Source organism: Verticillium alfalfae, genomic scaffold (genome assembly GCF_000150825.1).
Source record: "Verticillium alfalfae VaMs.102 supercont1.1 genomic scaffold, whole genome shotgun sequence".
NCBI lineage: Eukaryota > Fungi > Ascomycota > Sordariomycetes > Glomerellales > Plectosphaerellaceae > Verticillium > Verticillium alfalfae.
This window is the reverse complement of record NW_003315038.1, coordinates 4,209,190-4,219,422: the sequence shown is the minus strand read 5'-3', so window position 1 is coordinate 4,219,422 and position 10,233 is coordinate 4,209,190. Positions and strand designations below refer to the sequence as shown.

Sequence of the window (10,233 nt, the reverse complement as noted above, 5' to 3'; positions counted from 1 at the left end):
TGCGATGACGGAGGACGACAGGCTCGATTATCTCTCGACAACAACGGATGAGGGCAATAAGAGGCTGGACTTCGATTCGCGCATTAGAGCGCAAGTCTGAGATTTCTCAGGATGAAGCAATGGTAGCGCCACAAAGGACCAATGGCGTACGATCGATGAACGACGTAACGATTACACACGACCTGGAATGCGGACGGAGCATTTTGGCACATCATAGCATTGGACAGCAAGTAAAACGCTTGGGTAAATGATGATAATAGAAAGACTCAAATGCAGTATGCGTGCCGCGGAAGGCGGACCGACATGTCTAGGGTATTTGCATCTATCCTCAGACAAAACAAGGCGCAAGCTATGTACAGCTCAAATGTGCAACATCCATTATCTTCCTCCAATGTTCGGTGTGGAAATACTGATTTTCCAATTCTCCAGCCAGTATCTATCGTCGAACAGGGCCTCCGTATTTTACAGCACGAACGCAATAACACCTAGCACTGCGCCAACTAGAAGCGTCAAGCCACCTGATCCAAGCTTATTCGCCGCATCCACTTCGACTGGAATATCAGTACTAGTCGGGAAAGTGACAGGCGCAGTCTGTGTTCCATTAATGATTGAGGTGAAAGTCGGGATGGCGGGGGGAGGCGGCACGACTTGAGAAGCCGTCGGTGATGGAGGCTGTGGCACAGGCTCCTCTGGAGCAGGGTAGTCGGGTGTCGGCTGCCCGGGCGTGAGAGGTTCTTCAGGAGTAGGCTGTTCTGGTATGGGCTGTTCGGGAGTAGGCTGCTCAGGAGTGGGCCCCTCTGGAGTAGGCTGTTCGGGAGTAGGCTGCTCAGGAGTGGGCTCCTCTGGAGTAGGCTGTTCGGGAGTAGGCTGCTCAGGAGTGGGTACCTCTGGAGTAGGCTGCTCGGGAGTAGGCTGCTCGGGAGTAGGCTGCTCGGGAGTAGGCTGCTCGGGAGTAGGCTGCTCGGGAGTAGGCTGCTCGGGAGTAGGGCTTTCAGGCGTGGGCTGCTCAGGGACAGGTGTCTCCGGGATAGGTTCTTCGGGAGCGGGGTATTCGGGAGTTGGCTGCTCAGGGGTGATAGGCACCACCGGCGTTGGCTCCTCAGGAATCACAGGCACCTCTGGAGTTGGCTCTCCAGGCGTGACGGGCTCTTCGGGTGTGGGTTGCTCTGGGGTAGGCTCAACGGGGGTTGGCTGTTCAGGAACAGGCTGCTCTGGAGTGGGTTCCTCAGGCTTTGGCTCCTCAGGCGTAGGCTCCCCAGTTGGCTCGAAAACCACCACCGGCGTCGTTGTCGTGATGATCTCCTCCTCAATCGTAGTCGACGGCTGGCCCACAGGGCAGTTAGTAACCTCAGGGGCGCAGGAGGTGATGGTGTTCACGATGGTCTTGGAGACGACGACTGTGGTCGCCACATCGATGACAGGGCAAATTGTAGTCGTAACGCCGACAACCTCCGTAATTGTTGATCCAAGCTTTCCGGGACAGTCGGCGGCGGCCTCAGGCGGGCAAGAAGTGATGGTCGAGATGCGAGTCTCGGAAATGGTGAGGGTCGTGAGTCGCTCACTAGTGATGGTCGGGGTAGGTGCTTCGGACACGGGTACCTCCGGCACCTGAGAGGTAGGCTCCTCGGGTGCGGGCTCCTCAGGGGTGGGCTCTTCTGGTGTAGGCTTCTCAGACTCCACAGGCACCTGAGGCACCTGAGAGGTAGGCTGCTCAGGAGTGGGTTCCTCCGGGGTTGGTTCTTCAGGGGTGGGATACTCAGGTTCTTCTGGCTTGCCAGGCCCCTCGGGGACAGGAACCTCTGGCGTGGGCTGTTCAGGGGTTGGAACCTCGGGCGTGGGCTCCGCGGGCGTCGGCACCTCGGGCGTCGGCTCAGACACTGGCACCGGCACCGACGACTCCAAGACAGGGATTGCCGTCGTTGTTGTAATGACCTCCTCCTGGATGGTCGTCGAAGGCGCGCCAGGACAATCAGGCACATCAGGAGCACACGAAGTGACAGTGTTGACGATGGTTTTCGACACGGTCACGACCGTAGGCACATCGGTCACGGGGCAGACAGTCGTGGTCACAGCAATGACCTCAGTGACAACCTCGCCCACCTTGCCGGGACATTCGGCGGCAGCCTCGGGCGGGCACGACGTGATGGTGGTGACGCGCGTCTCCGAGATGGTCAGGGTCGTGAGGCGTTCACCCGACGTGATGGGTACGGAGGTAGACACTGGAAGAACCGACTCTGAAGGCACAATCGAGATGGGCTCTGTCTCGATGGGGTAGTCTGGGACGGAGACAGAGGCAGACTGCGCAGGCTGTTCGGAGGCGGAAGTAGTCTCGGATGCAACAGGCTGTTCAGGAGCCGAGACGGGCTCAGATGCAACAGGCTGTTCGGGGATCGAGGCGGACGCAGACGCAATAGGCTTCTCGACGGAGACCGGCTCGGATACAACAGGCTGTTCGGGCGTCTCTGGCGGCTGTTCGTAGATTTCGGACTCGACAGGGACCTCGGGCTCGACAGGACTTGATGGCGTTCCCGGCTGCTCGTAAAAGTCGGACTCGACAGGGACCTCAGGTTCCACAGGAGTGGATGGCACCTCCTCGCCCTCAGGCAGATCCGTGTACTGAGGCTTTTCGGGCGCAGGAGAAGAAACGACAACACTGGTGACGGTAGGCTCGGCGGCCTCCGACTCGATGGCAGGCGGCGCGTACTCGGTCTTTTCATCACCAGAGGTGTAGACCTTGATAGAGCGGACCTGGAAGTAGCTGTCTTTCAGGAGTTCGGGGTTCTCCGCAATATAGGCCTGACAGCTTGTCTGCTTTGTGGTCTCGGCACACTGATCCCAGTGGCCCTTATGGCCGGCAACGCCGCAGAAGTTGATGTTCATGATGATCTGCGCATCATCAAATACCTTGCCCACCTCGCACGCGGCACTGGCAAATCGGGGCAGGCCCCAGGTCTCAGGGTTGGGGTTCTCGGCAAGGTCGGCAGGGACATTGTCGTGGGTGAATGCCCAGATCTTGATGGAGTCGTCGGTCCACTCCAGGGCGTCTGGCACTCATTAGATGGATGAAGAGCATGGCACTTCAGAGATGACTCACAGACACCGCCCTTATCAGAGGCATAGGGAGCAGAAGGGTCAAGGCCGGCACAGCCTTCGCCAGACCCCTGGCCAGGCGCATCCCCGGCACAATTGGGTTTGCCCATGTCGGCGGTCATGCCCTCGCCGTCGATGCCACACTGCCCGACCTTCGCGTCAGTGTGCATAACGATACGGCTGGCAGCGTCGAGATTCCAGGCCTCGTAAATGTCGATCTCGCCACCTGAGGGCCACGCCTGGCCAACAGTCCAAAACGCGGGCCAGGTCCCGCAGGTCGGCTTGGGGAAGTGCGTGAAGTCAGCGATGTACAGGCCCTTGTTGTACTTGGCCTTGCTCTCCAACCTGACACTGCTGCGTCCAATGCCAGTGGGGTCAAGCTTGGTCTTTGCGTCGACGCCGAGAAAGAAATTCGTCGCCCACTGTCTTGAGGATGCCCAGTTCCTCAGCCTCGGCACGGCCCTTGTAAGACACGTAGCCGCTTGTGGGATCGACGTCATTGTAGTTTCCTGTCGAGTGATCGCTCTGATTAAAGTTAGGCTTCTGTCTTGGACGACTGGGGGTTGTTTTGTATTCTCACCTCGAAAAGAGAAAACTTATCGAGAAAATTGGTAGAATCATAAGTATCAGACAGTTGATACGATTTGGCTTGCACAGCGGCAGAAAACAAAAGAGCCGACTTGGCGGCGGAAAGAAACGAGGGCGCCATGTTGGCAGTGCGCTGTTCGGAGCTGTGTGGGAAAGCAGTGTTCACCTCCTGTACACGAAAAGAAGTGAAGCCGACGGCCAGCGGTAGTTGGTTATGTAGCGCGTGTCGTCGAGACTCCGTCAACGGAGTATGTGAGAATCAAAGTGAATGACCAAACAAGTCTTGAAAGAATGACTGTTGGGTAGAGTACACACACAAGGAAAGAAAAAGATGAAAGATGGCGGACCTTGATTGAAAGAGGAAACACAAAGAGAGGATGCCGCGGAACAAGAGCATACATCAGAACGGTCGAGGGACATCATCATGATATACCCAGGCCACTGTCGCAAAGGCCCGCATAGGCACATTGGGCAGTGGCATCAGGAGCTGGGCCATCCAAGACGAACCGGTACCTCGGCCAGGGCGGCAGGATCCAGGGGCAGCATCTTGGCGAGGCCAAGACAGATGGCCTTGGAGAGTCGACGTCGAATCAACGGAGGGCGCACGACCCCGAGGCCTCGACCACAAGGCAAGCTCTGGACAAAAAGAAACGGCTCAAAGAGATGTCCAGGGGCTGCCCTCGGGTGTCAAACGGCGGATGCAGACTCAACAAGGCCGAACCACAAAAACGGGTCTCCCTCTTGCAGCATTCAGGTAGACAGGGGGCCACCCATGGACCACGGCGGTTGGCGGCTCTGGGCAGGGGTTGATGGGCAGACGAATGGCCAGAGAGGTCATTGAAGCCGGCTTTGGTTGAGCAGAGAATAGAATACGGGGTTGGGAAACATCGTGGCGGCGGCTGATGGCGGCAAAGGAACAAAGAAGTCGAGGGTCCAGGGGGTGGGATCGACAATGATGCGCGATGGCGGCGATTCGCTTCAGGGCGCACAGGCTAGAGCCCGGCGGTAGGGCATCGTGAAGTCATGGCCATGGTGGGGGAGGTGGTGGAAGTCGATGAGGTTGCATTGTAGGAGGGAACATCAGATGGCAGGTCTACATTCGACACAGCATTTCGGAGGAGGAATTGGGAAGGCTCGCCCTGAGTGGTCACTCCCCAAGCTTCCCCCAGGACAGCCCCTGTCTCCTCGGCGCTTTCAAGGCCAATCACCCACGAGCGCCATGCAGAACCTGAGACGACCAGGGGATCCACCACTCTGCAGTGCCTGATCTTCTCTTTCTTCACTCTGCCTACGTCGGTACGTAGCTTGGTAGGTAGTAGGCAGGTGAGGTACCTACCTAGGTACCTAGGGAAGGAGGGCCCAGAACAACAAGGAAGCGCCGGGGAGGCGATGCGCCTTCGCAGCGCTTGGCTGCCTTGCTCTTTCGTTGTTCATGGATGGGATATGCAGATTGGGTTGTGTCTGCACTGCTTCTACAAGAAGAAAGCAGTGCATAGTAAGTAACCTTAAACTTGGTCGATCATTTCACCACGCCAGGCCATTGCTGCACATGACGAGGCGGCAAGATAAGGATCCATAGGTTGGCAAGCTACCGTCTCGTCTGCCCAGGGCTACTGTCGTTTCAAGCAGAGACCCCTCTCGGAGCTTACTGTCTGCATCAGGAACGGACAAGTCCTGTGTTGCTTTTTCGCCAGGAATTTCCTTCGTCACTTACATCAGGCATTCCGGCACCCCCAAGGCCAACACAATGCGCTCTGCCGTGACCCCAAATTCGTCATCTGGGACCTCTGTCTTGCATGTGGTATATTCGTCTTTGTATGGGCACCCACCCTCCTCACAGCCCAGCTACGGCAGCTCCGTCTGCCTATGTCTACTGCCAGGACCATTTATTTCCACTTCCAGGTCGCTGCCTTCGTGGCCTTCAACGCAGTTCACCGTCGTCCTACCCAATCTGATCTCACAATCACGAATGTTCTTGGCGCAATGCCCATTCCACAGCACTCTTGACGTCCCTGTAATGTGTGTTGGCTGGTGCACAGGCTTCGTGCCAGCGGCGAACACGCCGGACTCGACGAGGATACTTTTCCATTTGTAGCCCTTTCGCGACCGAAAGCTTGTTGTCGCCAGCAATTTCACTTTTTGGGTTGTCGCCTATATGAAAACGGTCTTAATGGTGTATGCCGAGTCGATTTCCTCTTCTGGTGGAGTGCCGTTCCAGGCTTCAGGGCTTCTCGCGTAGACTTCCTCGCTTCGTCGGCTGCCGACCCCCGTGAGGCGAGGCTGGGCTAAACCCCTTTGTCTTGTAGGGCCAAAGGCCGCACAAGGCCTGTCGGAAAAGCGCCTTGGGCTAGGGGGCGGCTGCGCGTGCTGCGTGGCCCATTCAAAGTCTGGGTTGCTGAAGAAAAGCCTGGGCTGGCCGTCCTGGAGATAACCGCCATTCGGCAGGGTAGCGTCGCCGTTTTTCGGGGACCGGGTCCCAACGATGCCGTCCACGGACAGGAGCAGATCAAGGACGACCTGAAGGTCCAGACACCAGTCTCGGGGTGAGTTCCAGACAAGAATCGCGTGTATACGGAGCAGGCCGTCGTTGCTTTCGCCACTTTCGCTGCCATCGGTGCTGATGTCGAGCGGAGAAATTGGGTCCTTCCTTCCGTGTTTGCTGTGATGGTCTCGAGTCATCTCCGGGAAGGGGTGAATATGCTCGTGGTCCGTGTATAGATCAGAGGAAGTCACCACCTTTCGAAAACCATAGGCATGCGCGAGATCTGAACCTTGTCGCTGTGGCCGCCCAGGGCGAGGATTGTCCTGTCACCATACTCTGGGACCAACGCTCGATAGGGTGTGTGGCTTTGAATAAATTGATTCTCGTCAAGCTCTTCAAGTCCCAATCTGACACGGAGCTTGTCCACATGCGCTTCCTCCGTCAGCCCTCCTCCGTTGGTCAAGAAGATGAAAGGGATGTTGCGGGCCTGTAGAACTTGGAGAGCCTCTTTGGCCCCTGGTAAAGGCTGCGACCCCTTGGACAGCACACCGTCGATGTCGAAAACAAAGGCAGCCATGCTGGCTTTTGTAAACGATAGCGGCGGGATAATCTATTCATGGAAGGAAGGCGGAGTTTGGCATGGCATGAAGTATGTCGCGAGTGCAGTAAGTGTTGTGTGTGTACTTGAGAGAGGAGGGTGATAGTTGCGTAGAGGCCCTGGCAATACATAGGGCGCGGCCACGAAGTGAATTACATGGGAAAGTGAATCGAAAGGAGTGAATGGAACAAAGCGCATTGGAAGCCGTGCATGGAAGTTCGATGAGCCATTGCCAATTCCTGGACTAGACGGTAGTCGAATGAGGCAGATGGTGCCATATCTGGTCGGTGGAATGCAGGTGACCTTCGCACAGGGCTCATAAATCAAATGTGACACCATGCCTGCGAAAAGGGGGAGCAGCACAAGTTATTTTAAGTGGCATCGCAAAATAATTTCTGCCTTGAACCAAGCTGTCGGCACTGCCGGTTCTTCCCGATGATACCGATGATGCGATATACTGACCAATGCAGCGGGCTGATTTGCGCCATTCAACAAAGCGGGAAATACCCAGCAGAGTCGCCCACAGACAGCTCTTCGATTGGCACGGCTTCCGTCCTGCTTGCTCTCAGCCCATGACAGGCTTCCCTGGTGTTGTTCGCGTTCGTCACCCTGTAAATATAGGCACGGCTCGATTTTAGCATCGATGGCAATGCCGCGACGCAAGCGATGAGACCTATTGCTCGTATCATCAGGATACTTCGACAACGGCTTACATATTGGAGACACGGGTTATAGAACCTGCGATGTGACAAGCTCCCTTGAGGAACACTTGTAGTGATATTGTACCAACACACCAGTAACACCATATTATCCCCAGGTACCACCGCCTCCAGACCGTCCCCCCTTCTTCTGCGCACTGAGACGCCAATCGTCCTCCCCAGCAAATTTGTTGTACAGCGGCTGGATCCTCTCCGCCTTCTTCCTCTTCGACAGCTTGTCCGTCGGCGCCACCTTGAAGAACGTCGGTGCCGCCTCCACGAGCCACTTGGGCTCAATAGATGTTGAGCAGTGCATGTACTCTTTAGTCGTGAGTACTAGTGTGTGATAAATCACCCACTCAGCTTGCTTGCCGAACAAGGCCGAGCTCGGGTGCAGGTAAACTGGCGTCTGCTCAGTGAGCGTCTTGTACCCCTCCTGCGGATCCTTGCGCGCGGCGTTGCGGAAGAAGCCCGAGCAGAGTGCCTGTCGGACTTTCTGTGTGTTGCGTCCGCAGCTGACGACAGGGTGACGGTATCGGTCCATGATCTTGACAAGCTGATCGTGGACATCTTTGGCTCGCTTCATTGAGCGGGCCTGGATGAAGTTCTCGAAGCACCAAGGACTTGAGTAGCTCGACTGCTTCCAGGAGTTGTAGACGTTGAGGAGGGTCAGGTGGTCGCCAGCGGGGTCGTGGAACTTGGCCTTCTTCTGGTCGGCTTGTGTCTGCTTCTCCTTGGGACGGTAAAACACGTTCGGCAGGTTGAGCATTGCGACAATGATGAGCATCTCGGCTGAGCAGTTCATGTCGATTGACATGATCAGGACCTTCGCAAGCGAAGGCTCCATAGGGAAATCAGCCATTTTGCGGCCGAGACGGGTCAGAAGACCTTCGTCATCTAGCGCACTAAGTGCATACAACTCTTCAAGAGCTGTCAACATGGTGTTGATTGGAGGTGGGTCCATGAAGTCAAAATGAAGCAAGTCGTTGATGCCCATAGCCTTGAGCATGAGAATCGTGTGCGATAAGTTTTGGCGCTGGATTTCGGGAATCGTTGTGGGCAACATCTCAGATTGATAGGCTGCTTCGGTGTACAGACGGAAGCACTTGCCGGGGCCGGTACGTCCTGCTCGGCCTGCTCTTTGGTTGGCCTGAGCCTGTGAAATAGGGGTGACGACAAGAGAGTCCATGCCGAGTTTGGGGTCGTAGGCGTTCTGCTTGACAAATCCGGGGTCAACGACAAAGTAGATATTGTCGATGGTGATGGACGTCTCTGCGATGTTGGTGGCGATGACGACCTTCCGGCAGCCCGGCGGTGCCGGATCGAAAATGCGACTCTGCATCTCGTTCGGCAAAGCGGAATAAACGGGAAGGATGAGCAGCTCAGGTACGTTCGGTCCTAGAGCTTTCATCCGCTCAAATAGAATCTCGCACGATGTGTCGATTTCCTCCTGTCCAGTTAAGAAGAGCAAGATGTCTCCAGGCGGCTCTGTGAGGTGAATCTGCATCACCGTGACCAGAGCTGCGTCGAGATAGTCGGATTCCGGTTCGCGAGAATACAAGACTTCGACGGGGAAGGTTCGACCAGGGATCGTAAAGATAGGACACCCGTTAAAGTACGAGGAGAACTTATCGGCGTCGAGAGTTGCTGATGTCGCAATGACTTTCAGGTCCTTGCGGCGGGCCATCGTCTTCTTCAACAGAGCGAACAACACATCAGTCGAGATGGTACGTTCGTGCGCTTCGTCAAGCATGATGACCGAGTACCGCTTCAGATCGGGGTCGACCAAGATCTCACGCTGAAGCATACCATCCGTCATGTACTTGATCCTCGTTGCCGGGCTGGTCCGGTCCTCAAATCGAATGGTGTAGCCCACCTCTTCACCCAAGGGGCAGCCGACTTCTTCCGCCACACGTTTGGCGACAGACATGGCAGCTACACGACGCGGTTGCGTACATCCAATGACACCATGATTGGCGAAACCACCTTCAGCCAGGTATTGTGTGAGCTGAGTAGTCTTGCCAGAGCCTGTCTCTCCAATGACAACCATGACCTGGTGGTCGTTGACGGCGTCGAGGAACTTTTGGCGGAAAGCAAAGACAGGCAGAGACTCCCGCTGCTGCTTCATGCTCATGTCTGTCCTCTTGCCAAACGACTGGTCTTTGGGCTGCACAGCACGCTTCCATTCCGGGACGGCATCGGGTTTGGGCGCTTGCTGTCTCGCGTTTCTCATGTCGCTGGCAAACTTGCGCTTGTCGGGGTCGGCCATGGGGTCGTTCCATTGTGTGGAGAGATCAACCTTGTTCTCCTCTTGCGCTGCAGCCTCTGCTTCTTGCTGCTTCAACTCCTTCCGTTCCTTGGCGAGTGCAGTGCCTGACATGGCTGCGCGATTCATTGAGCCATCCGGTGCCTTCACGACGCGGATCGGCGACAGCTCAAGGGACTGCTTAGTCTGTCCGGCCAGGAACGGGGGCTCCTCCTCGCGAACCTCGATATCGACCTCCTCCTCGAGTTCCATCTCGCCATCGCCACGCAACGTTGCATTGTAGTCTTCGTTGAGGTCAGGGTAGTCAGAGGCCTTTGCGACGCCTGATGCGATCAGTTGCCGAATCTCCCACCTTTCTGGTGAAGTCATCCTCTTCTTCTGCCGCTGCGGCCGTTGATTTGGTGGTGGCATGACCCCGGCGTCAAACATGTGCCATTCCTGTCGACTCGCCGCCTCCCAAAGCTTCATGTGCGCGGATGATATCTGCTGTGTACAGGTCATCTGTCTCTGG

The 10,233-nt window shown here is 56.3% G+C and overlaps 3 protein-coding genes across 3 annotated transcripts; all 3 read right to left on the bottom strand.

The window, feature by feature from the left end:
- Positions 1 to 462: 462 nt before the first annotated feature.
- On the bottom strand, positions 463 to 3,799 carry VDBG_01278 (mixed-linked glucanase; the record flags this gene model as incomplete). Its single annotated transcript, XM_003009549.1, has 4 exons — positions 463 to 780; positions 886 to 3,044; positions 3,095 to 3,329; positions 3,746 to 3,799. 4 exons carry the CDS (start codon positions 3,797 to 3,799, stop codon positions 463 to 465), a joined length of 2,766 nt encoding a protein of 921 aa, XP_003009595.1.
- A 2,030-nt stretch (positions 3,800 to 5,829) lies between these two features.
- Positions 5,830 to 6,737, bottom strand: VDBG_01277 (phosphatidyl synthase; the record flags this gene model as incomplete). Its single annotated transcript, XM_003009548.1, has 2 exons — positions 5,830 to 6,337; positions 6,415 to 6,737. 2 exons carry the CDS (start codon positions 6,735 to 6,737, stop codon positions 5,830 to 5,832), a joined length of 831 nt encoding a protein of 276 aa, XP_003009594.1.
- Positions 6,738 to 7,246: 509 nt separating this feature from the next.
- Positions 7,247 to 10,151, bottom strand: VDBG_01276 (pre-mRNA-splicing factor ATP-dependent RNA helicase prp22; the record flags this gene model as incomplete). Its single annotated transcript, XM_003009547.1, has 2 exons — positions 7,247 to 7,515; positions 7,580 to 10,151. 2 exons carry the CDS (start codon positions 10,149 to 10,151, stop codon positions 7,247 to 7,249), a joined length of 2,841 nt encoding a protein of 946 aa, XP_003009593.1.
- Positions 10,152 to 10,233: the final 82 nt, after the last annotated feature.